Here is a 26,229-nt window from a genome sequence, read left to right as displayed (position 1 = left end):
TATACCCTCTTGCTGCTGCTAAGTCACTTCAGTCGTGTCCCACTCTGTGCGACCCCATAGACGGCAGCCCACCAGGATCCCCCGTCCCTGGGATTCTCCAGGCAAGAACACTGGAGTGGGTTGCCATTTCCTTCTCCAGTACATGAAAGTGAAAAGTGAAAGTGAAGTCACTCAGTCCTGTCCGACCCTCAGCGACCTCATGGACTGCAACCTTCCAGGCTCCTCCGTCCATGGGATTTTCCAGGCAAGAGTACTGGAGTGGGGTGCCATTGCCTTCTCCTAAGAACACTCTTATAGCATATCAAAAAGCAGAGCCATTACTTTGCCAACAAAGGTCCGTCTAGTCAAGGCTATGGTTTTTCCAGTGGTCATGTATGGATGTGAGAGTTGGACTGTGAAGAAAGCTGAGCGCCGCAGAATTGATGCTTTTGAACTGTGGTGTTGGAGAAGACTCTTGAGAGTCCCTTGGACTGCAAGGAGATCCAACTGGTCCATCCTAAAGGAGATCAGTCCTGGATGTTCACTGGAAGGACTGATGCTGAAGCTGAAACTCCAGTACTTTGGCCACCGCATGCTAAGAGTTGACTCATTGGAAAGACCCTGATGCCGGGAGGGATTGGGGGCAGAAGGGGACGACAGAGGATGAGATAGCTGGATGGCATCACCGACTCGATGGACATGAGTTTGGGTGCACCCCGGGAGTTGGTGATGGACAGGGAGGCCTGGCGTGCTGCGATTCATGGGGTTGCAAAGAGTTGGACACGACTGAGCGACTGAACTGATATCGTCTTAAATTTTAGTATTTTCTTCATTATGGATATTTTTGCATTTATATATAAAAATTAGTAACTTGATAACTGAGTCATTTGGGGCGCTTCATTTTCTCAAGGGATGGGCCCCGAAATACGTTTTTATCCTCTTACTTTCTTTGACACAAGAAAGTTTGGGCTTAGCAGCTCACCGGCAATGGGGAGCCAAAGCTAAAGCTGGTAAATTTCCGATTAGCGCAGATTCCAAAGGTTTACCGTGGGTGGAGAGGCGGAACTCGTGGGGCGGGAGTGGGCGGGAGGGTGGTCACCTGCACCGCGGGAATTGGGTAAGGGGTACAGCATTTCTCCGCCGGCGGCGCACCAAGGGGGTGTGGCGCCCGCGCCCTCTCAGCCACCCCAGGACCCGGATGTACAGCGCGCGGGGCTCCCGGCTCGCTGAGAATGAACCGCGCTGCGCTCGAAGGCGCCTCACTGAACGCACTGGCGGCCGCTGCGCGGGCCAACCATTTCCTCCCCCCAGGCAGCTAGGCGTCCGGTCACGCACCTGGGGGCTGCCTCGCGACACCTGGCTGCATTGTTGTCGCCTCAACTGTCTACTCTCTCCTCAGACAGGACCCAGCACCCGCCCCAACCTGTGCCGGCCTTGTACCCCTTTAAGAAACCAGACACGGCCAGGGGTGGGCGTGGTCACCGTGAGTGAAACGGGGAGGGGGGGGTGCGTAGTCGGGCAGTCCTGATTGGCCCGAGGCCCGGGCGGTGGCCACGCGCGCTTGCGCAGTGCGCGGTCGCGCGCGCCAGAGGGGAGGAGAGCGCGAGGGTGATAATTGGCCGCGGCGCGGGCCCCGCCCGCGAATGGAGGGCGATCACGTGACGCGACGGCTGGGGGCTCCCGGCGCGGGGGACGCTGGTGGCCAAGATGGCGGCGGAACTGGTGGAGGCCAAAGTGAGTGAGCGGCGGCGGCGCCGGCCAGGGCGGGCGGGGGTCGGGGGCCGGGCGGCAGGCCGAGGTCTGTGCCTTCCTCTCGGGGCCCCACGGCGCAGCCCGCCTGCGGCTCGGCGTCCTGCCCCCTCGCCCGCCCCTGGCCTGGGGGCTCCGGTTGCGGGCGGGGCGCGGGGAGGCCGGGGGCGGGGCCCCCAAAACCTCACCCCAGTCTCCGAGCAGGGGGTTCAGCCCCCCAGGCGTGAGGTTGGGTCCTCCCCTCTCCAACCCGAGCGACTAGGGTCCAGATCGCGCTGAACACAGGCACAGGGCCGCGCCTCCAGCTTGAGGCACATTCCCCCCGGACAGCATGACGGGTTGGGCTGCTCGTCCCTTCCTCGAGGTCGGCTCTCTTTGGCTTGGGGGAGTGTCTGCCTCTCACCGCTTCCCATGGTATAGTGGGCTGGCATCTGGGTCTCAAGTCTCCTCAACCAGCTGATCAGGCTGCGCTTGGCGGCTCTCTGCTCGGAAGGGTCCTCTGACTTCTGCCACCACTTCCACCATCCTGGGTGATGAACTGAGGTTCCTGAACCGCCCCCAAACACAGGGTGTCTCTTGGGGGTCTGTACCCCAGGCTGGGGTTTAGAGCCCTTATTCAGCGCCCGCTCTGGTCCCAGAGCCCCGCCCCCTCCTGACATCCTTCTCACCCCGGAGTGGGCGCGGTGTTAACTGAGCTTGCCTTCCCGGTGTGATGGTCCTAGTGTCGACTCCTTCCTAACTCTTTTCTCTCAGTCATAGGTCCTGGGTTTTGCGTTCCTTCTCACTCTTTCCCCTCCCGACAGCATTTGTGCAGCTTTGAACTCTGCTCCTGGGAGCCCTAGACTCCACACTCAAAGGATCAGACCCCATTTCCAACCCCAGCTGCTTCCCTTATACTCACGCCATCACGAGTCTACTGCTCAGACCATACTCCCCACACAGCCCCTCTTTAGATCTGTTTAGACACCCCAGCTCTGGAGTCTGAAGCCCCGCTCTTTCTGCGGGTCTCTTACGTTGATCCTTGAAGTGTCCCCAGTTGGTTGCAAGGTAGGCTTCTTTAAAATGGGTCCTAGTCTGTCTCCCCTGTATTGCTGTCTGGGGTCCACATTCTACATCCCACGGATGTTACTCCTTCTAGCTTGAGGCCCCTTTTAACCGTCTTGGGACTAAGTTGGGAGCATCCCTCTCCTAGGAAGTATTTACTGTCAGATGCCCCTGCGAGGTGAGGCTCTAGAACCCTTGCCCCTGACTAGGCTAGGTTCTTGCCTGAGAAGTTTACTCAAGGCCGCTCATCTTTCGGAGGTGGGGGACGGGACCTAGCAAGACTGAGGCCCCGCCCCCTCCCCGGCTGATCTCCCCTCCCAGGGGTCCTGACCTGTAAATGTTTTCTCTCTCGCTCCTCCCTCTCCCTCCGTCTCCCTTCGCTTCCCACGGGGATCTGAAATACAGCCCTCACGGTTCTGTGATTATCGGGTATTACTCTCCCTCCACCCGAGTGCCCTCCGCCTATACCTGCATCACACACGCGGCCACCGCTCTGTTTTGAGAAATTGAGACTTGCCCTAGAGACGAAGGGGTCCAAACCCTGCCAGCCCAAGGTGGCAGCCTGTGGCCTGAAGTCCCCTGGAGCCCTGAAATTTAACCTCCTCAGGGCACTGTGGGTCTGTGGCTCTAGATGCAGGCCTGCCACTCCAGCCAGAGAGTAGGGTCTGAACTATTATACCATCTAGGGCCTTGAAATATGATCTGATGAACTCTACTTGACCCTTCCATGACTGGGGCCCCCTCCCCAATTAGATCAGGTTGATCCTTTTTCAAGTTCTCTAAACCATGAGCCTCTGTCCTAGAGGCTCTCAGGACTGCCACCCAGCCTTCTCTGGTCCTCTGGAACCTTCCTACATCTTCAGCGCCTTGCTGTCCCATGGAGTGCTTTACATGTCATTGAAATGACCCGCTCTTTGAGCACTTTCTTAAACCTTTCATAGTGATAGCCAGAGACTTATCTTTTGGGATGCAAAATGGGCTGATCTGAGAGGAGAGCAAGGGGGACTTATTCATATACTTGGAAATCTGAGACTCTTCACCTGAGGCCCCTGAGAGGGGTTGGGGGGAAGGGTTGGGCTGGGCACTCCCCTAGAGGGTGTGTAGCCATATGCCCTGAGTTCTGAGTTCCTGCAGTGAGGAGCCCGTGTTCAGTTGAGTGTGGCTGTTGTATCCAGGCCACTGTTTCTCCATGCGGCTCCTGAGGGGCCCAGAGTTGAGGCTCTGGAAGCTGTTGCGGGCCTGGCGCTGTTTATAAACACAGATCTGAGGGGCAGGCGGGTCAGGATAAAGCCAGGCAGGAAGTGATCTATGTAGTCCTTGGGGCTTCTTCCTGAATGTTTGCGCCCCGCTCATTCCCCCGCTCCCACCTCCGCCCAGTGTCAAGAGCAGGCTCCTGGGTAGTGGCAGCTGCTGAGAAATCCGAGTCCTGAACATATGGCAGCTCAAGAGGTGTGCCCCAGGCTGCGCGTGCACAGGCAGCTTCCGGATGTCCCCAACCTGGTGGAAGGGGCAGGTGGGGGCAGGGGCTCCCCAGGGCGGGGTGCCCTGTCGTGGTCAGACTCTTAAAGGCCAGGCCCACCTGCTTCAGGCTCAGTGGCTGGCGGTCAGCTCTTCCACATGACTTCGCCTCTCCCCTTGAGTGCCTTGGGCCTCTTCCAGAAGAAACATCTTGTCTGCAAGCCTTTCTCCTCTGTTCAAGGTAGAAAGTCAGGCTGAGGGAGGCAAAGCCTCTTTGTTTGCAGAGTTTTCGGATTCTGTGGGGGCCTGCAGACCGCTGGGTCCCCCACCCAGGGGGCATGCTGGGGAGTGAGGGGCTTCTCGGAGCTGGAGGTAGACAGCCTCAGGAGTCCAGATACCGCCAACGCTGCTGTGGACACATGGGGAGGCCTGGCACCAGCTGCTTCCCTCTTGGAGCCTCAGTTTTCTCACCTGTATAGTGGGCGCCAGTCCCAGTGAGATTAATGAGTGCGAAGGCCGGAGAGCTTGGCATGGTGGGCGTGCCCCATCTGCAGCATGGGAAGAGGAAGATCCTGCAGCAGCAGAAGGTTCCCCCTTCAAGGCTTTGCAGGCAGGACTGGGCCCCCCTCACAATTGTGAGGCTGACAGGGACCCAGGCTCCTCTGGGAACCTGGGACAGAGCTTACACTTGAGCCTCAGGCTCCTGAGTCCTGGGGCCACCGTCACATGGCACATCTCACTCACTCTTTGATAGCCAGGAAGCACCAGCGCCTTCTGGCTTTGAGGCCACTGCTGTAAACAGCCTGGCAGGGGTCCTGCCCACCTCAGACCGCCAGACTTTTTCTAGTTGCTTTTAAGTGATTTCTTGATTTCTTTGGCTGCTGTCCTGCCCTGGGCTCACCAGCTTTCCACGTCCACACTTGTCGCCTGTACTTTTTCTTTTTTCCATTTCCCCTGGAAGTTTCTCTTTCCCACCACATTTCATTTAGCACAGGCCAGCTTCAGGGCTCTGCACAGGTGGCCCCCAAACCTGGCTGACCCATCCTTCGGGATACTTTGCTTATGGAGCATATTAGGAAGTCCACAGTATCATGGAGGGCAGGCCACTGCTGGTCAGTCCCACAGAAAGCATCAGGGTCCACTGTGCTCTTGTGTTTGGTCAGATTTCGTTGGAGGGACACCACCAGGTGATACTCACGAGACCTCAGTCATCGCTTTGCCACAGCTCAGTTACAACCTCTGACTGTTGGGTCCCTGTGCTTCTCTTTTGGGGGGGATTTTGCCCCTAGGGTCACTTGCTGATGTCTGTGAGACGTTTGTGGTGGTCATGACTGGGATTTGGGAGGGCTTCTGGCATCAAGTGGGTGGGACCAGGAATGCTGCTCCATACCCCACCATGCCTAGGACAGCCACACCCCAGAGAACGATCCAGTCCCGAGGCCCACGGTGCCGAGGGGAGGACATCTGCCGGGGTGACCTGCAGATTCTTTGATGGCCTTAGCAGTGCTCAGCTGAAATAAGCCGGTGCAGGGGCAGCCTGGTAGGGAGGAACCACCCCAGTTCAGAGTCAGGTTTGGATCTTGTCTGTAACTGGAGCTCAACCCAGCCTGGCAGGGGTATTTGAAGGACCAGAATTAAGTATGTAATCACTTACCCAGCTCAGTCCCCAGCAGATGAGTTGTACTGAGCAAGTGGTGGCTACTGTCCTCTGGATTGAAGGGAAGATGTGTTTGTGGCCGATGTTGCCGACGTTGGTTGAGTACTCATTCTGCTTCTGTGCGTCATCTTCTCTGGCCCTTTCCACATGCTAATGGGGTAGACCTGCCATCCTCCCTGACGAAGAGAGGCCATCGGTATTCCCAGCTAAGGAATGGCTGAGACTGTTGACCAGGAAGCAAGATTCCCAGCTTCTGCCCTGGGACTGCTTTCAGGCTTGAAGATGGGAAAAGAGGACCTAAAACAGAAGCATTCGTGGTGTGGGGGTGGGGTGGGGGTGGGGGGCAGTCAGAGAAGATTTTGCTGCGTTGGTGATGCTGAGAAAGGCTGGAGGAGGGGAGCAGGGCTGAGCTGGGACGGGGCCTCACAGGGGAGGGTGAGTGCAGGCATGGAGGTGGGACCGAGCCCAGGCTGGGGGGCTCGGTCTTCCCTGCCACCCTCCCAGTTGGCCCGGGTGGCCCCTCACCCTGGCAGCATCTCCATCTGAGTGTGTGTGTCTGTGGTTGCTCTTCCCCAGAACATGGTGATGAGTTTCCGAGTCTCCGACCTTCAGATGCTCCTGGGTTTTGTCGGCCGGAGTAAAAGTGGACTTAAACATGAACTTGTCACGCGGGCCCTCCAGCTGGTCCAGTTTGACTGTAGCCCCGAGCTGTTCAAGAAAATCAAGGAGCTCTATGAGACACGCTACGCCAAGAAGAGCTCAGAGCCTGTACCCCAACCCCACCGGCCCCTGGACCCCCTGACCATGCACTCCACCTATGAGCGGGCCAGCTCGGTACCCAGGACTCCCCTCACAGGCCCCAACATTGACTATCCCGTGCTGTACGGGAAGTACTTAAACGGACTTGGACGGTTGCCTGCCAAGACTCTCAAGCCAGAAGTGCGCCTGGTGAAGCTGCCCTTCTTCAACATGTTGGATGAGTTGCTAAAGCCTACCGAGCTGGGTGAGTCCCTGCCCCACCCCAGGGTGGCCCCGCCTCCCAGGTTCTCCCGGCATCCAAGGCCCACCAAGTGGCCAATCAGGAGCATTTTCTGGGGGTGCATCAAGAGCTAAGGGGCTGCGTGCGGGGGGCTTGCCCCTCCCAGAAGACACAGGGACCCACTCTTGGGTCCTTGAATTAGTGAGCTATAGCTGTGTAACAAGTTACCTTAGATCCCAACAGCTTGGAGTAGCCGACACTTCAGTTTCTGAAGGTCACAACTTGGGAGTGGCCTAGCTGGGTTGTTTTCGCTTCGGGTCGCTCAGGGGGTCATGGTCCAGCTGTTGCCAGGGGCTGCCTAATCTGAAGGCTTGACTGGGGCACGGGTGGCATGCTTATTCATGGGACCGAAACACCAGCTGTTGGCTGGAGACACCAGCTCTTGCCACATGGGCCTCTGTGGGCTGATTGAGTGTTCTCCCAGCATGGTGTGGAGTGGTGGCTTGTTTTCCCCCTGACTGTGATGGGGCAGGGGGAGGGGGCTGCAGAAAGGGAGAGAGAAAGTGAACATGGTCACACGTGTGAGCATGTGACCCCACTGGAAGCCAAGGGCTCCCCTGCAACCTGAGCTTGGAAGTAGCATGTTTTTGCTTCTGCCGTATCCCAGTGGTCACATGGACCAATTCTGCTGTGCTGTGGGCAGGGCCTTCGCCAGGCTGGACCACTGGGAGGCAGGGATCACTGGGGGCCACCTGGAGGGGTGGCCGCTCTGCTCTTAGTCCTGGTGGTAAAGGAGCTGGAGGTTTGATCTGAGGTTCAACCTGATTGCCCCACCATCCCTGCCCCGCTAGCAGAAGGCTGTTTCCTAGTAGGCAGCCTGTAGGAGTGACCCTGGTCAGCAGGATCAGACCTGTCCACACAGGCAGGCCATCAGGGTGTGGGTAGGTGTGTCTACAAGAGGCGGGCGCAGCCACAGGTGGTGGAGATGATGTCGCAGAACCTTGTTCTCCTTTCTTTATCCCTTCTGTTGACTGAGGACCTGCTGTGTGTCAGGCCTATAGGGTGGCACGTGAATAGGCTCCCACCGCTTCCATGCAGCCGGTTGACTGGGCTGGGAGTGGGTATCAGCTTGGACTCAGCTTCAGAAGCTGCCCTGAGCCCCCCACCCCTGAGCCACAGCTTCCTGGGCCTCCAAGGCTCCAGAGAGCGAGTAGAATGCAATGGGGTGCTTGTGGTCCCTCCAGTTTTCCCAGGTCCCTGAGTGTTCCTATTCACCCACACACTCCTCTTCCCCCTCACCCACACACTCAAATCACAGTGTATCTCTGAGGACCTGCAGGGTGGGGGATGCAGACAGAGCCCATCATGCTTGTAGAGGCTCCCTGCTAGCACCCTTTGCTTGGGGCCTCCAGGTACCCTAGCCTAACCTGGTGCTGTGTGTCCTGAAGCCCAGCATGGTGGGCCCTGGTCACGAGTCAGTCCCAGCACGCTGTGCCAGAGATCGTGGCCGCTCCACGCCCCCACCCACCATGCCCCTGGCCTTGTGGCTCAGTCCCTCCCAACTCTGCTGACCCAGCACCCTGCCTTGTTCGGCGGGGGCCCCCTCTCTGCCCACAGGCTTTAATTCCAGCCCCCACCTGCTGGCCCCTCTGTCCTGCCCTAGTTGAGAGTGGGAAGGGAGGGGAGGACTGGCGGCTACCTCTCTCCTTCTCCCGGCCACCCTTGGACTTGGGGAGGGTGGGGTCGGATCAGAGGTAAAGAAAGGTGCCACTGATGGGTGGTCCTGGGGTCTGAGGCCTGCAGTGCAGCCCAGGGCTGTGCCCTCCACTGCCTTCTGTCTGGCATCAGGAGGTGTTTCTCACCAGCCCCCAGGTGGGGGCAGGTTGGCCCAGCCGCACCTGTCATGGAGGTGACGTGACAGCACAGGGGACCCAAGGCCCTTCCCTGAGTTTCTCTGTCTCTGCTCCCCCCACCCTGGCCTCTCTTGATGTCAGGACTCATTCCCCAACAACCCCCAGCATGATCCCTGTAGACTGTGGGGCCTCAGCCCTGGCTGGCTGGCTGTTCTGAAGACTGAGCTGACAATTCAGACTCTTTCTTAAGGACTCAATCACCATCTTTGCAACAGGGAGGCTGGGTTTTTACCCGGAGGCTGTGCAGCAGGTTCGGCACTTGGTAGGGGCCAGGGCCAGGACTGGAGGTGACTTTGAACTCGGGGCGGCAGCCTCCTTCCCTGGCCTGGACCGTGGGCTTCCTTCCTGCACGCAAATGTGCAGTCACTCCCGGCCCACAATGCATCACTTTGCCCTGAGCCCCCGGGGACCCCGGTCACCTGATCTCCGGGAGAGTCTGCTCCCCTGTCTGCACCAGGAATCACTCGGCTCGGCTCAGAACAAAGAGGCCAACCCCACTCTGCCTGTGCTCCCACCCATTCCCCTGCCCCTCCCCCAGGATGCACCCTTTTCCCGAGTCTCCAGGACCCCCAGGGGCTGCCCGCGGTCCTACGGGAAGGCTTGATAGAGTGAGCACATACACCGGCCCTGAGCCAGCTGGCCCCCTCTGCTCTGGGACCAGCCATTCTGGGTGCCTTCCCACAGTGCCTTCTGTATCTGGCACAGCCCAGGAGCCCCCTCAGGAGGCTCAAGCTAGCTTCCCCTTCTCCTGCACCCCAGGTCCTGACCTGCCACCTGAAAGGAGGCCCAAACAGCCTGGTTCTGTTTCCCAGAGCAGCCACTGGCCGGCTCCGGGATGGAGCCCGTGCCTGGCCGACAGGAGACATAAATCACGCATAGAGGAATGTTCGGGTTGGGGGAGGGGAGGGGAATAATGGAGCCACAGACCCGGAGCTGGAAGGACCTTAGGAGGCAGATGATCCACTCCGCAGGGGTGGGGATGGCTTCCAGAAAGGTCAGGAGACTAGCCCAAGGTCACACAGCATCCTGAGGACGGGCCCCTGGAGCCCTGTGCTCGGCCAGCTTCCCTGCTCTGAGCCCTCCCTGCGTCATGGCTGCCTTGCTCTCCTGTGGGGAAGCACCGTCTCTGAGCCACTCTGGACTCCGGGCCTCATTTCAGGACTGGGAGCCCAGCCGTCAGGGCCAAGCATCCAAGTCAGAGGCACTTACAGGGGGCCGGGAATGCAGTCTTACTTCCAGTGCTGTTGCTTGGGTCTTAACCCCCTGATGGCCTGAGGGTCCCCCAGGACTGGCCACTTGGGCTGTCAATGAGCAGAGGCTGACTGGGGAGGGCCAGACCTCAGGGCCACGGTGTGTGGGCGAGAGGAGGTGCTGTCATGAGATGCGCTGGCAGAAGGAAGGAGGCACGACCTGGCCCTGCACTGCCCCTTGGGGCTCCCAGCATCCTGTGGGCAGTGCCTTGTTGGGTGGGACCACTCAAGCGGCCTGGCCGGGTGATCGAGCTGCCCTGCCCAGGTCTCCTTGTGCCCCAGGAGGTGGTCGGCTGACTCTGGTGGAGAGCCACCAGTCTAGCGCCCGCCCCATTGGGCAGAGCCTGCATAGGTACCTCATTCAAGGTCTAAGCCCTTTGGCTGGTATTGCCCAACTGATAAGCAAGGCAGTGGGGTCCCTGACTGGCAAGGAACGCTCTGAGCAGCAGTGGGGGTTGTTAGTACCAGGAGCCCTGTACTGTGCATTTGTTGGGAGGTAGCAGTCAGGAGAAGGCAATGGCACCCCACTCCAGTACTCTTGCCTGGAAAATCCCATGGATGGAGGAGCCTGGTAGGCTGCAGTCCATGGGGTCGCTACGAGTCGGACGAGACTGAGCGACTTCACTTTCACTTTTCACTTTCACACAATGGAGAAGGCAATGGCAACCCACTCCAGTGTTCTTTCCTGGAGAATCCCAGGGACGGCAGAGCCTGGTGGGCTGCCATCTCTGGGGTCACACACAGTCGGACACGACTGAAGCGACTTAGCAGCAGCAGCAGTCAGGAAGGCTTCCTGGAGGAGGTCACAATCCCACTCAGACCTGAGAGATAAGTAGTAGTTAAGCTGGACATAAGCAGGTGGGTGGGTGTGATCCAGGTGGAGGCCCAGTGGTGAGAGAGCTCGTGAATGGAGGCCGTTGTGACCGGAGCACGGTGTGGCGCAGGCCAGGGGCAGGAGAGCGGCTTGGACGTGGGTGCCTTGTGAGGTGGGGGGGGACTGGCTGGCGTGTCCTGAGGGCTTCCCAGCTTTTCTGGGCTGTATTTTACCTCTGCTCTGAGGCAGAAAATACCCCTAAGGTGCAGAGAGACAGAGTCACCTGCCTGCTGCCCCACAGCCTGGTGTGGGACCCACCCCGCCCACAGGCCCTCCGTGGCCTTCTTGGCCACCCCATGCCATGGGAGCCTGGATGGTTAGAAGGCATCCTGTGTCCTGTGTCCCAGCTCCAGGGGCAGGTGGCCTGAGCCCCTGGGCTGCCTTGGCCTTCCTTCTCTGTGGTGGTGGGAGGGTCTCCGCCAGCTCTGCAGCACGTGGTTGCCCTGGGGAGCGCCCAACACGGCCTGTGAAGGGCTCCTTGGGTGGAGGTGGTTTTCCTCACAAGGCCTCCTGCCCACAGGCATCAGTCCTGCCGGAGGAGGCTCACCTCCATTGCCCATGATCCCCTCACCTCCCAACTTTCTGCACAGCCCTGGTTTCTACCTGCCCAACATCCCTCCTCCCTCCTGTTTTCTCCACATACTAACGCACCCCACTCCCACCCCCGCACCACCTCCGCCGCCCTGCCGCTACACCCAGAGGAAGCTTTTAGACAGCAGGCTGATCCCATTCCTCCTCTACTCCAAGCACTCTCCTGATCTGCTGGCTTGTCTGCAGATCCCCTCCTTGCCCTCACTTGCTCCCCATCTCCAGCAGGTCCTGCCCTGGGGCCTTTGCACATGCTGTTCCCAACATGGTCCTCCCTGCTGCACAGCCTGATCTAAAGCTCACCTCCCTCTCTTCCTCATCACTCTCTCATCCTCCGAGGCCTGGGGCTGGCTTGTCCCCACCACATCCACGGGTCAGAGTGGGTGCAAGCAGTGTGAGCAAAGGCTTGGAGCTGAGAAGCAACCACAGGCTGCAGGGAGAATGGTGAGCCCCCGCTTCTGCATTCATTCCTCTGCTAATCCCACCAGCAGGAAGTCAGGGGTGCTCACCCCAGGTGGAGGAGCTGGGGTTTGAACCCAGAGCCCCTAATTGGGGCTTGTTGTACCCACCCGCCCCCCTCCATTGTGAACCCCCTGCTCTGCTCCCAGTCCTGAGCACCTCTTTTACCTCCTCTGTGACTGCACCTGCCATCCTGTTACCACTGGGGACAGGCCTTGGCTGGGAGGAGCGTCCTTGGGAGCCCAGGGGCAGGGGCCTACCAGCCAAAGATGGAAGTAGGAGGATGACCAGTCATAGCCAATCGAATTCTTTTATATATATGAAATATATATATTTTATATATATAATAAATATATATAAATATTTATTTATTTATTTATCTGGTTCTGCCGAGTCTCAGGACTTCTCTTGTGGGTCAGACAGTACAGAATCTGCTTGCAATGCAGGAGACCGGGATTTGAACCCTGGTTTGGGAAGATCTCCTGGAGAAGGGAATGGCAGCCCACTCCAGTATTCTGGCCTGGGAAATCCTAGGGATACAGCACAATGGATCTTTAGTTCCAGCATGTGGGATCTAGTGCTCCAACTGGGGATCGAACTCTGGCTCCCTGCATTGGGAGCTTAGCCACTGAACCACCAGGGAAGTCCCAGCCAATTGACTTCTTGAAGTCTCTTTCTGTTTAAACTTTTGTAAAAATATATATTTATCTGAGAAAAGGCAGGTTAACAGCAAAGCAGCCAGGTGCTTGCTCCTGCTGCTGCTGTCTTCTCTCTGTGCAGTGTGCCCCTGCTGCTGGTCTACCCGTAGCCACTACCTCCACCCTCCCAGTATACGTCGAGTACCTGCTGAGACCATTACATATGCTTTGCTGGCGGTGCTTTGCAGGGCTGCCTGGCTCTCTGTCAGGGTCCCAGGGGAGGTTTCCCTGGTTCACTTGCTCCGCCTGCCGTGAACCCTGGGGCAGGGTTCTGCCTTTAGTCCCGGAGAGGCTCTGAGGCCTGTGGGTGTGCTTGGGGCTGGGAGGGCGTGTACCTCCTCCAAGCCCCCACACCACCTGGCAGGGCCTCCCCCACCCCCGGCTGTGCGGCATGGGTGACAGCAGAGGTACTTTTAGTTCAGTGTCCACAGTGAACCGAAGACATGGGGAAACAGTGCTAACTCTCAGGACAGAGGTTTTGGAGAAAAAGGAAGCTGGGAGGGAAGTGGGGGTTGCCGGAGCTGCTGGTGGGCTGGGGTGGGGTGGGGGTTGCAGATTTTAAATAAAGCCACTGGGGAAGGCTTTCGTCCCAGTGGCATTTGCACAGACTTAAAAGACATCAGAGCTGTGTAGATTGTCGGGGGAGGAGTGTTCTGGAAGAGGGGATGGCACGCGTGCAGAGGCCCCAAGGCGGGATGTTCTTGGCAGGTGGCGAGCAGGAGGAGGAAGCCAGGGTGGCTGCGGTGGAATCAGGGCCACCAGGGCTGGGGACAGAGCCCTGCCCCCATCACTGCCGCTATCACTGCCCCTGACCCCTGAGCTGGGGGGAGCCAGGAGGGGTCTGCACGTTGATCAGATGAGCCCCGGTGGGAAAGGGGTGCCTTTGGAAGCCTGTGCCAACAGAATTGGTCAAGAGGAGCCAAGATCAAAAAATATATATATATAAAAAAAAAAAGAGGAGCCAAGATCGAAGGTGGGGGTGAGAGTCATGGAATCTTGGCCTTGAACAACTGGAAGGGTGGGGCCACCCCTGGAGGTGGACGGCAGAGGCCTGGGTTTGGGGGACACCCGCCCTCTCCCAGCGGTGCAGCGTGTGCTGTGTCCCAGCCTAGGTGGCAACTGGCCTCTCCTGGCCACTTGGCTTCCTGGAGTAAGAGTCAGCCAGTCTGGGCTGACGGCTCTGGAAAGCGCCACCTGCCCCTGCTGCATGGACTCAGGACCCAGCCGCCAGTGACCTTTCTCTCCATTTCTGCTCTGTGGCTGGCCGGTGGGCGGGCCCTTCCCTTGCCTTCCAGGAGATTCTGTGGGGTTGGGGGAGTGTGTTTGACCCCCAACTCTGCCTCGCAGCCCAACTCAGGTGCTTTGAGGCTCCTCCCCCCACCCCATAAATAATTGCCCCAGGCTCTTCGGGCAGGTCTGGGCGCATCTGCAGGTAGCCTGCTCAGCCCAGCCCTCCAATTAGGCAGCCTTCTCAGGTGCCCAGCAGGGACTCCAGAGGGACCAGCCCTCCATGCAGACAGGAGCTGGCAGCTTACTGCTCACTGAACACCCCCAGTAACGGTCCAGTCCTGGTGGTCTCGGGCATAAGGGGTGCCCAAGCTTGAGTGGGAACGGGGCTTGGGCTCAGTGAAGCTGGGGTGGGATCCCTCGGCCCCACAAGGTCTGGCTTCTGGGCCCCAGCAGCTTTAACATTCACATTGTTTGCTTTTTAAATTTTGGAATTCAGAAGGTTCTGAAGCAGGGGTGGGCTCCTGCTCCGGGTGTGTGCTGAGGCTTTTGCATTACGGGGCAGAGTGGGGACGTGTGGCTCGTGAAGCCGATAATATTTATACTCCAGCTCCTTCTAGAGACAGTCTGCCCACCAGTGTCCTAAAGGGTTTGCTGTGGGAAGAGAGCCGACACCTTGCCTCCCCAAGGCTTGTTGCCAAGGCTGTGGTCAAAGCCAGTTCTGGCGCCCCCTCCCCAGGGGCAGCTGTAGCGCATACCCCCTCCTCGAGTTTGTTTCCGCACCTGGCAGCCTGAGCTGCACGCTGCTCTGCACCTGCTCTTCCCACTTAAGCTGTCCTGGGGGTTGGCCTTTTGTCGGAGCACAGAGAGCCACCTGATGGGACCTACCGTATTCATAGGTTTTAGTGTTCCTCCACGTGGGGCCACAGCACACAGGCGGGCGTTTAGGTCCTTACCGTCTGTTGCTGCTAAAAACCGTTCCGCATCCCGTCTGACAGTGGTCCTTGGTCCCCCTGTGTATGCGCCACCTGCAGTGGCTGCTTCTGAGATGTTAGTCATTTTGGTAGACAGTGCTAGCTTGCCCTCCCTGGAGGCTGTCACTCCTACCAGCCATAGCCTCCTCAGCTTGTCCGTGGTGTTGGTGTTTTTTGGCCTTGCCACACAACTTGTGGGATCCCAGCTCCTGGATCGGGAATTGAACCCAGGCCCTCCTGCAGTGGAAGTGCAGAGCCCTAACCACTGGACTGCTAGGGAAGTTCCAGCCTCATCAGTTTTTAATCAAACTTTTCAATCCCTTCCAGTCTGCAGTCAGATGACTTCTCAGTGTAGAGGATTTTTTGGTTTGTTTTTGGTTTTGAGGGGTGGCTTTTTTTTTCTTGCTTCTTCAAATTTATGTTTAAATTGAGATATGATTGACATGCAATAACCTGATACGAGCTTCTGGTATAAAGAGACTTCATGTTTTGATTCATCACAGAATGATCACCACTCCTCAGGGTAGTTTTAAATTTTTAAACTTTAAAATCCAGTTCCCATACAGTGAAATCCACAGGTACTTAGCTTGTCATTTGAGTTGTAGCAGAGGCATGTGCTGAGTAACCCCAGTGCCACCAAATACAGAACATTTCCATCACTGCTGAGTCGCCCCACCGCCCCACAGCCCCCAGAGGCCGCCTCCGTTCTGAGTTCTGTCACCGTGGATTAGTTTTGCCTCTTCAGGAAGGTGACGTAACACACACAGCATGGCCATCTCCGCATCTGCCTTCTTTGTTTCAGCTGTACGGCTTCACGTCCGTTCATGTCGATGAATGGATTACAGGTTTTATTGTATGAGCGACCACAGCTTGTCCACGTGTTCTTCTATTGCTGGTCACTCGGGTTGCTTCCAGTTCAGAGCCACCGGAATAGATTAGCCAGGCATTCTTGCACAAGTCTTTTTGTAGACTTACTTCTGCTTATTTGGGAAATACCTTTAACAGTGGGTTGCTGGTTACAGGGCCAGGTGTATTTATTAGCCATTGGCTAACAGTTTTCCAGGATGGTTGTTCCATGTTACAACTATGTTCCCTGTTACCTCAGCAGAGAGTTCTGGTTGCTCCACATCCTTGGCAGCACTTGGAATGGCTGGCCTTGTCATTTTAGCCGTTGTAAGTAGAAGTTTCGTAGGTTTCATCTGTTTGTGTATTTATTAGCCACGCCTTGAGTGGCATGCCAGATCTTAGTGCCCTGACCAGGGACCAGACCTGAGCCCCCCTGCAGTGGAAGTGCAGAGCCTCAACCAATGGACCATCGGGAAGGTCCCTGTGTAGAGGTTTTTAAACGAACCTTGCATTCCTGGGCCAGATCCCAGGGGGCCTGGCTGTTTGCTCATGTTTTGTTAAAGATATTTTACATTCATGAGAGATGGTCAACTGTGTTTTCCCCTTTTTCATGCAGTTCTGTCAGGTTTTGGAAGCAGGGTTATGTTGGCCTCATTAAAATGAGTCAAGAAGTGTCCTTCCTCCTCTACTTTCTGAAGAGTTTGTCTGTTTTATTTATGTCCTTGCTGAGAGGCTTGTGGAATCTCAGTTCCCCAACCAGGGATTGAACCCTGGCCCCGGTAATGAAAGCCTGGAATCATAACCACTAGGCCACCAGGGAATTCCCTGGAAGAGTTTATATGTAGTTCATATGATTTCTTCCTTAAACATCTGATGGAATCATGAGTTCATTTTTTTTTTTAACTGATAAAAAGCTTTTCAAACTTCTGTATGTTTCAATGCTAGTCTTGATAATCTGTGTGTTTGGAAGAGTTTGTTCGTACCCTCTACATTGTTGGATTTATTGGTGTGAAGCTACAGCCCCCTCTCCCGCTTCCCCCGCCCTCCCACCCTGGTCAAAGGCCCGAGGGTCTGTACTGTTGTCCACCTCTCGTTCCTGACAGTCTGTATTCTCACAGTCTTACTGTTCAGTCTAGCTCAGTGTTTATCAAAGAACTTTGGCTTTGTTGGTTTTCTCTGTTGTTGGCTTTCTAGTTCATTGACTTTCATCTTTATCTTTAGTTTCCTTCCTTCTAATGGCTTTGGCTTTTAGTTTGTGCTTTTTTGTTCTAGCCTCTTGTGGAGGAAGCATACAGCTTTCATTTTTAAATCCTTTTCTTTTTTTTGCATCTTAAACCCATTTGATTTAAAAACACACACATTTATTTATTTCTTTATTGGGCTGTGCCAGGCCTTAGTTGTGAAGTGGGATCTTTAGTTGTAGTGTGTGAACTCTTAAGTTGCAGCCTGTGGGATCCAGTCCCCTAACTAGGGATGGAACCTGGGCCTTCTGCATTGGCAGGTGGATTCTCAACCACTGGACCACCAGGGAAGTCCAGTTCTCAGCCCTCTTGAACAGAGGGGCTATAGAGGCTGCTACTCCCCGAGAGGCCCTCAGTGGGGGACACAGGGGATGTGAGTGTTCCCTGGACCATAGGCTGTGATGAGTGGCCCCAGGAAGGGGCAGGATCCAACCCCCCACCATCCCCGGTGGGCCCTGCATCCATCCCACCTGGGTGGGCCCAATCTGAAGAGGGTCAGGCCTGGAGGGATGATGGTGGTTGGCACCCTTGCCAGGGCCCAGGCCTGACCTTGACCCCACGTTTGTTGTTAGTTCCACAGAATAACGAGAAGCTTCAGGAGAGCCCCTGCATCTTCGCCTTGACCCCCAGACAGGTGGAGCTGATCCGGAACTCCAGGTGCGCTGTGCCTGCCACCAGGCAGCCCGGGGAGCCTCCACCAGGAAGGGTGGCCCCCACCACACGCTCTCAGCACCTTTGACCCACAGGCCCCAGGTGGGCCAGTCGTCCCCCTTTCACAGGGTCCCCCTCACTGGGAGCCTCACTGCTCCCAACATCCAGGATGGGGGTGTTCTCTGTGGGGTGTGGGGCAACATCCTGCCCCCACCCCCTTAAGGCCAGGAGACCCCCAGTGGTGACCACCTGTGTCCCCTGGGGGCAGGACCACCCTGGGTGAGCAGACAAGGGAGGCAGGCTGGTCCCAGGCTCTGACTCTGCCTCTCGAGGCCTTCAGTTTCCAGCTGGGACAAGTCACCACCAGGGCGGCCGCCCGGTGGGCACAGGGCCCACACCTACTAGCCCTCTTAGCATCCATACCGGCCCCCATTCTCCAGAGAGAGATCATTTGCCCAAGTCACCAGCAAGAAGACAGTGGGGCAGAATGTTCTAGGCAGCGCCCTGAGGCCTTTGGTTGCTGTGGGAGGTCGCGGGTTAGTCCACTTGGCTGGTCCCTGGCGAAGGCTCAAACTGGCTGCTGGGCACAGGCCCTCTCACTGACCCTCCTCTGCTCCCCATACAGAGAACTGCAGCCTGGGGTCAAGGCCGTGCAGGTTGTCCTAAGGTAAGCCCAGGTGTGCCTGGTCACAGGGGCGGGTGGGGACACGACCCTTGCCCACCTTCCCCTCCACCATCCTGGATGGCTGAAGTCTTGCCTCGCCGCACCCCAGGACCCTTTCAGACTGCCTCTGCCCCTACCTGATCCTCCCTTTCTGCTCTCTGGCCTTGTCCCTGGATGCACCATCATGCTGCCACCCCACCCCCCGCCCCCCTGCCTCAGGCCAGACACTGGGTCCCTGAGGACCTCCCCACACCCGTACAGTCTAGCATTGAGATCCCCCTGGCAGGCCAGAATAGACACAGGTCATGTCGTCTCCCCCTAGGCCCCTGTCTGTCCTCCCCACCTCTCCCAGCGGGCCCACCCCTGCCCACAGTGCTCGTGACCCCACGGTCCCCATTGTCCTTGCAGAATCTGCTATTCAGACACCAGCAGCCCTCAGGAAGACCAGTACCCACCCAACATCGCCGTGAAGGTCAACCACAGCTACTGCTCGGTGCCGGTGAGTGGATGCCCAGCAGCCGGGTCTGCTGCGGGGTGGGGCCGAGTGCTGGGGGGCGGTGGGCACAGCACCTAGAGGTGGTCGCAGCCGGCGCATCTGCCCCCAGGGCTACTACCCCTCAAACAAGCCTGGAGTGGAGCCCAAGAGGCCGTGCCGCCCCATCAACCTCACCCACCTCATGTACCTGTCCTCGGCCACCAACCGCATCACTGTCACCTGGGGCAACTACGGCAAGGTGAGCGGCCGGACCCGCCTGCCTGCCCGAGCGCCTCTGCCCAGCCTGCCCCCGCAGCCTGGCCCTGACTAAACCGCCCCTTCCCGCCCCGCCACCCCCAGAGTTATTCCGTGGCCTTGTACCTGGTGCGGCAGCTGACCTCCTCGGAGCTGCTGCAGAGGTTGAAGACCATCGGGGTCAAGCACCCGGAGCTGTGCAAGGCACTGGGTGAGCCCCGGGGCTTTTGGCACTGCTGGGTGGGGCTCCCCTCAGTCTCTGGTGCTGACCTCCAAATTTGCTGGGGCTTGTTGTTGTGGGCGGGCCCTCCATGGAGGAACCTGGACTTCCCAGGGTCCAGCTGTCACCCTGGGGTTGGGGTGCTCTGGAAGGTCTCTAGAGAGTGCAGAAGGAAGTGGGGAGTCAGACCGGGAACCATCAGTGCAGAGGCCCTGAGGAGGGACGAGCCAGAGCTCAGTGAGTGGGCACAGAGAGGCAGGGTGAGGGCCACCGAGGTCCATGGGGCAAGGGGCCTTGGAGGGCTTGTGGGGGAGGGGAGGACCCCTGTGATCAGTGGTCCAGGCACGTGGTTCTGGGCTGATGTGCAGAGACAGGGTGCATGGGGTCAGCGCTCAGAGGCTGAGGATGAGGGTCTGACCAGGGATGCTGAGACCATTCAGTTTGGGTTGTATTTTTTTCTTTTTTCTAAACCAATTAAAGGGAGTGGGGATACATAGAGCATTAAAAGCCCAAAGTGATAGCTTAGATAGGCAGATAGAACCTTCCTTCATCCTACCCTGGGGCAGCCCTGTATGGCAGTGGCTTGGGAATTCCCTCTCTGGTCACCTGGAGGCCCTGGTGGGCTGGCTTCCAACTCCATCCTCATGCAGTTCTGGGCAGCAGGGCCTGGCCACGTCCCAGTCTGACCAGTGGAGACACTGAGGCCAGCGTGGCAGAGTTAGGGCTCTGTGACCCCAGGGCCTCAGCCTAAGCAACCCTCTGCCTCCCCTCATTTTCTTCAAAGGGCCCTTTCTTCAACCCTACCCCCACCTGCCTGTTTACCTGTGGGGGCAATGGCCAACGTGACCAGAGGAGGTGGGCTCCCCACATTGGGCTTGGCATGGGGCTGGGCAGGGTTATCCAGGCACTGCGGGCCCCAGGTTGACTTCTCACTGAACGGCCAGGAGCAGCAGTATGGCAGCAGTGTGTGGGCCAGCTGACCGCCTGCTCGGGCAGCTGGGCTTGCTCTCTGCTCGCAGCGCGGAAGTCCTGTTGTGCGTCTCAACAGAACCTCTCCACTGCACGCGCCCTCCCTCTGTCGTGTGGAGGGGGACCAGGGCCTCGCTATGAAGCATGGTGTGCGCTGGATCCATTCTCAGCTGCTCTGGGTCTTTTTGAGGGGGCCAGGGCCTCGGGGTCTATCCTTCGTTAGTACTTCTCAGCCAGAGAGAGGGGCCACAGGGTGGCTGAGAACAGCAGGGCACTCCAGGGTGGGGACAAACTGGCAGGTCGCCCTCAGCCCCATGTGGGAGGAGGAGGAGGGAAGAGCAGAGTGCCCTCCAGTGTCCTCCAGCTCCCTGCGCCCCCTGCAGGCCCACCCCCAGGGCTGCAGTGCGCCATTTCCTTCCAGGCTTTTTTCCCTCTACACCTCGTGTACTCATAGTCAGGTAGCTTTGTGGTTGGCGCCCACTGTCTTCTGATTTGTGAGAGAAGCAGGCTTGAGCGGTGCAAGGAAACTATCTCATTGGCTCGCTCCTGTGAGCCCCTAGAGGGCCCCCAGAGGGTGCTTCTGGCCTTGGGGCTTCCCAGCTCTTGGAGGCCTTAATTTTTATCAGAAAGAACAGTCACGGCAGGTGACCTTTGTCAGCTCATCTGGGTCTTTCCAGAAAGGGTAGGCTTGTCAGGGGGCCCCCTTGTGTGCACTCAGATTGTTGTCAGAATTGAGCGGCACTGCCCAGGGCTCTTTAACATTAGCTGCTCCTCATAGTCCTGGGCCCTGGAGCTCAGACATGTGTCCCATCACTGGAGGAGGTGGGTGTGATGGACTTGCCATGTGGACCTTCTGAAGTGGGGGCACTGAGCTGTTAGCTGCTGCCCTCCCAAGCATCTCTGTGCGCTGAGGGAACCCGCTGCTCAGCCCTGGGCCTTCAGGCACCCCTGTTCCTCCCCGCTGACATCGGTCACCCCTTCCCACAGTCAAAGAGAAGCTGCGCCTGGACCCTGACAGTGAGATCGCCACCACGGGCGTGCGGGTCTCCCTCATCTGCCCGGTGAGTCAGCGCATGAGGTCATAGGGGCAGCCAGTGGTGGGTGGCGCTGGCTGGGCAGCTGTTCACACCCATCCCTCTGCCCCTGCAGCTGGTGAAGATGCGTCTGTCGGTGCCCTGCCGCGCGGAGACCTGCGCGCACTTGCAGTGCTTCGACGCAGTCTTCTACCTCCAGATGAACGAGAAGAAGCCCACCTGGATGTGCCCGGTGTGTGACAAGCCGGCCCCTTATGACCAGCTCATCATCGACGGGTGAGTCCCAGGGGCGTGGGGACCCCTTGCCTCCCTGGGCCTTTGGAAAGAGGAGCGGGGCCCTGTGACCCCTGAGGCCTTCATGGTCCCTCCCGGTGCCTCTCATCCTGTGGCAGCTCCGATGGCCCCGGGCAAGAAAGAGAGGCCAATGTCAGCCCTGGAGGATCTGTCAGGGTCTTTGCTGTCTGCTTGGCGATAGTGTAGCTTCGGGTTCAGAAGAGGAGCTCCAGACCCGCAGGTCTGCTGTTGCCCCCCCGTGACCTTGCATTTTCTGAGCCTGTTTCTTCCCCCGGGAACCTGCACAGCTTGGGGAGCGGCTTCTCCAGCGGTGCTCAACAGAGGCTTAGTCGCATCTTTCATGTGGAAGAATGAGGCGGACACGCGTCTCCCCAGCACTCTGCCCAGTTCTGTTGTCCCTTTCCTAGGGGGCAGCAGTGTGCGATCAGACTGTCCCCTGAGCCTAGCCAGCAGGCCCTCCCCACACTGAGGGGAACATGGGGAACGAGGCCATTCTCCCCAAAGGGAAACTTCACTCTGGGCTTAAGTTTCCAGAAGTCCAGCACCTGACTACCAGGCTCCTGCCAGGTGCTGGCCACACCCACTTCTGACCCCAGAGCTGGGGCTGGTGGGGGTGGGGGCTGGGTGGCCCAAGCAGGAGGGGCCATGGGGAAGCTCTGGACAGCTGACTGCATGACGGCCCCACCCACATCCGATGGTCGAGGTGCAGCTGGGGCCAATGCTGTGAGGAATGGGGTAGCCCTAACCCGCAGTGGCCGCACGTTGCTGGTCCTCACCATCAGACACTTGTCTCAGTCCGCTCACTGCGTTAGATGTCTTGCAAGCCCTCCCTCTCATCTGCTCAGGGAGGTGGGCTTTGATCATCCCCATGTTACAGATGAGGAGACTGAGTCTCAGGAGGGGCGTCCCACAGCCCAGGCCCCAGCTCCCAGGGGGCCAGGCAAGGACTTGAAGAAGCAAGTCCAGTCAGGCCAACTATGAGCCTGGGTCCCCTCCCAGCAAGGACCAAGCCGCCACTCCCACAGTGTCCAGCCTGGGGTGGGGTGAGGAGGCCCCTGGGGCCGGGCACCAGGCTGGGCCTGAATGGCAGCTCTGTTCCCGGCCTGGCAGCTGTGCAGCCTGGGCCCGCCTCCCCCTACAGGCCTGGAGCAGGTCACTTGGGCCCAAGTGCTGGTAACTCTGACAGCTCTAGGGACACACAGGCCTAGGGCTGGGTAGTGTGATGATGTCCCACACAGACTGTGATTCCATCAGCCTGCAGGGCCTGAGTGTAGCCAGGGAGGCTTCTTGGAGGAAGGGCCCTTGAGTCATACAGTTCTTCCTCAAGGCTTTGCTGTTTTGTTTCTGGCCCTTAGCTGGGTGATTTAGGGGGTCCCCAAAGAACTCCATCCTTCAAGGAACTCCCCTGTGGGCATGTGAGATGGGAGGACTGAGCCAGACACAGACACTGTTACTTATGCTCTGCTTAGAGGAGAAGAGGAGCATAGAGTAGGGCTTTGGGGGGTGAGTAGGAGTTTTCCAGGTGTGACATATGGCAGCCAGAGCTGTGCTCATACTGTGGTGACCAGGGGGTGATGGGGTTTGGAGGGGCCCCTTCAGCCACAGAGGGTGTACTGGACAAGGCCTCCCTCCTGTGTGATCATGATGGAGGGGATCAAAGCCACCTCTAGGCAGGTGCAGTGTGGATGTTGAACAAACGCTGAGGGCTCCGGTGGGTGTGCCCTGCTCTCGGCCCCTCCCCAGACCCTTGCAGCTGCTGTAAAGTGTGGGTGCTGGGCCCGCATCGCTGTGCAGGTGGGGAGACCGAGGCCCAGGAGCAGCTGTGGCAGGACCAGAATTCAGGCCTGCTGTCACATGGCCTCATGCCTAGGGGGACTCACTCCCCCACCCTACCCCCCGGCCTCTGCATCTCCAGCTATAAAGTAAGACTTGCTGGCGGTCCATTAGGAGCAGCACCTGGGGGTGCTTCCCGCAGCCGCCCTTGGGGGGTGCTGCTGGCTGCAAGTGACCTGCGCCCCTCCTCCTCCCCAGTGAGCCCAGAGCCTCTCAGGGCCTTTGAGCCCCGTGTGTCTCCTTTCTGAGCCCCAGATTCCTCATCTGTAAACGCAGGCAGTGTCAGGATGGGAGGGTGGAGGCCAGGTAGGGGGCCCTCCTGTGGCTTCCCCCGGCCTCATGCTCCAGAGCAGCTCCGCCGTCATCTTGCCATGGGGGTGGAGGTGGTGACTGGAGGGCTCACTGTGTGTGGCCCTCACAGAACCTCAGGCTACCAGGTGTGGCCAGTGCTATGTACTCACCCCTGCTGCTTCCTGGCCTGGATCTCCCTGCCTGCAGGGTGAGGCAGACCCAGGGCCCACCCTCCGCAGTAGCTACAAGGGTCTGGGGAGGGGCCAAGTGCCCAGGCCAGGAGCAAGGCACACACCAGAGCCTCTAGCTTCTCTTCAGCATCATGCCCTGAAGCACTGTTCTGGAGAAGGAGATGGCTCCTGGGGAGCACAGTGCAACCCTGGAGTCAGCACCCCTCTTCCTACCCCTAGGCTCCTCTCCAAGATCCTGAGCGAGTGCGAGGACGCGGACGAGATTGAGTACCTGGTGGACGGCTCGTGGTGCCCGATTCGCGCCGAGAAGGAGCGCAGCTGCAGCCCCCAGTGCCCTATCCTTGTGCTCGGTGAGGCCACCAACCTCTTCCTGGGGCTTGTCTCCCGCCCCACCGCCTGTTTATCTGAAACACGACTGTCCCGGTGGAGTCAGTCCCTCTAGAGAGGGGCATCCAAGGGTCAGTGAGCAGTCAGAGATGGTCCAAGTGCAGCCCCATCCAGAGTGCAAGGGGCCTGGGGGCATCAGGCCCCTCGCCCTGTCCTTCAAAGTGGGCCGCACGGCCAGGCTGCCCCTGCCCCTCTCTGGCCTTGATTCCCCTGCCCTACAGGTTAGCAGCACCCCCGAGCATCTGTCCCCTCTCCCCTGCAGGCACCTCGGACGCCAATGGGCTCCTCTCTACCCCCAGCGTCAACGGCGGGGGCGGCAGCGTGCTTGGGGGTGCGGGCAGTGGAGGCGGCCCAGTGGGCAGCGTGGAGAATGGGAAGCCGGGAGCTGATGTGGTGGACCTAACGCTGGACAGCTCGTCGTCCTCAGAAGAGGAAGAGGAAGAAGAGGAGGATGAGGAGGACGAGGACGAGGAGGGCCCCCGGCCAAAGCGCCGCTGCCCCTTCCAAAAGGGTCTGGTGTCGGCCTGCTGACTGCTGGCCGCTGCCGCGCCAGCCGGACTCTCGACTTTCCTGGTGCTCACCACTTGGAGGGGCACAGGCGGGCCTTGGGCACAGAGGGAGGAGTGATTTTTTTTTCTTTTCATTGTTGTTCATTTTGTTTTTTCCACCCCTTTCCCTGGCTCCTGGCACCTGTACCTCTGGACTCTCCCATCGGAGGATTAAAAAAAAGGAAAATGACAAAAAAAAAGTATAAAAAAAGAAAAAGAAAACAAAAAGCAAACTGAAAAACAAGGCAAGCCACCCACACAGCCGCTTCCCCGGCCAGTGTCGGAGCCCAGAGTCGGAGCCGACCCTGAGGGGAGGCCCAGGACGCCTTGACCCCGGACGACCATTCCAGCTGGTGCGAGGGACCGGGTGGTGGGAGTTCAGGGAGGACTGGCAGCCAAGTGGCCTCTCCCTGCAGCGGTGGCAGCAGTGGCCACAAGTCTTGACATTCATCTGTTCCTTTGCTTTCTCTCTCCCTGCTAACATGCTCTCATGAGAGCCCAGAGCAGGGAGCCTCTTAGCCAAGAAGCCATGGAGTGGGTGGGGGTTGGGATGGGGCCTTGGGGGGGCAGGGGTGGGCAATGGGGGGACGTGGGGGGCCAGGGAGGGTTTAGCCACAGATGTGTTGTATTTTTTGAAAGTGCAATAACTTGGTATTTTGAAGACTCGGCATGTGGCCAGGGCCCCCCCCACCCCCCTGGCAGCAGGCGGGGGCCCCAGGGCGCGGCACCGTGAGGCGTGGTGGGGGGGTGGGTCTCAGTTTTCTAGCCAGCTACCTCGGTAACTCCAATTCAGGTTAACTTCCCTAGGGAACAGTGCAGGTGTCCACGGACACCGCCTCCTCGGTGGGGTGGGGGCTGCCACTTCGGAGGGGTGGCACGGACCTGCCTGGCCTCTCCATTTGGGGTGGTTCCTCCCCCATCTTCTTGCTCTTGGGTTTTCCGACGGGTACAAGGCCTGCCCGGCTCCCCCCTCCCCCGGGAGCCTCACTCTGGTCTTCCAACAGGACTGGGCGTCAGCTCCCCGCCCGGCTCCACCCGCCCCCCAGTGGCTCCCAGCCTGGGGGGTGGTTCAACGACCATGGGGGCTCCCGCAGCGGCCCCAGACGCCTCCACTGGGTGCCCAGCCCCCCGCCCAACACCCTTGTCCCCTGGAGGCCGCACCTGGTTCTCCAAGACCGCCTGTGCCCGCCGTTCTTTTTTTGCTTTTATTCTTCCCTGCACCCCTCACCCTCAGACCCCAGAATAATTTTTCTTTGTATGAACAGAACTCTCCTAGTCAGGAAGCAATATCATTTCAGGTCTAGAGAAGAAAGGGACGTAAATCTGGTCGAGGGCAAATTCAGTTTTGCTGTATAAACTCGGTTGCGCAGTTCGGCCCCCCCTCTGTCTGCACCGGCAGCTGAGGGCCACTGTTTTCTAATATTTGTATTCTAATTTAATTGTTTTTTAAAAACGCAAATAAAAAAGTCAAGGTGAAGCTA

General features: G+C 58.5%; 1 protein-coding gene across 1 annotated transcript; it reads left to right on the top strand.

Annotated features, from left to right (window-relative positions):
* Positions 1 to 1,661: 1,661 nt before the first annotated feature.
* Positions 1,662 to 26,229, top strand: PIAS4 (protein inhibitor of activated STAT 4). The gene is made up of 11 exons (XM_086410134.1): positions 1,662 to 1,713; positions 6,464 to 6,890; positions 17,509 to 17,593; positions 18,213 to 18,254; positions 18,660 to 18,750; positions 18,857 to 18,985; positions 19,087 to 19,192; positions 21,158 to 21,231; positions 21,320 to 21,480; positions 24,033 to 24,163; positions 24,463 to 26,229. The coding sequence occupies exons 1-11, from the start codon at positions 1,687 to 1,689 to the stop codon at positions 24,729 to 24,731; spliced, it is 1,542 nt and encodes a 513-aa protein (XP_086266260.1). The 5' UTR covers positions 1,662 to 1,686; the 3' UTR covers positions 24,732 to 26,229.

Source organism: Bos grunniens, chromosome 7, assembly GCF_055505025.1.
Source record: "Bos grunniens cultivar Pamir isolate PY7600 chromosome 7, Bosgru_T2T1.0, whole genome shotgun sequence".
Taxonomy (NCBI): domain Eukaryota; kingdom Metazoa; phylum Chordata; class Mammalia; order Artiodactyla; family Bovidae; genus Bos; species Bos grunniens.
The sequence above is the reverse complement of the archived record's forward strand: the minus strand, read 5'-3'. Positions and strand labels throughout refer to the sequence as shown.

Coding starts and splice junctions, on each gene's coding strand:
- PIAS4 (XM_086410134.1), top strand. CDS start 1,687: ATGGCGGCGGAACTGGTGGAGGCCAAA. Junction 18,986..19,086: donor CCTGGGGCAACTACGGCAAG/GTGAGCGGCCGG, acceptor CGCCACCCCCAG/AGTTATTCCGTGGCCTTGTA. Junction 21,481..24,032: donor GACCAGCTCATCATCGACGG/GTGAGTCCCAGG, acceptor TCCTACCCCTAG/GCTCCTCTCCAAGATCCTGA.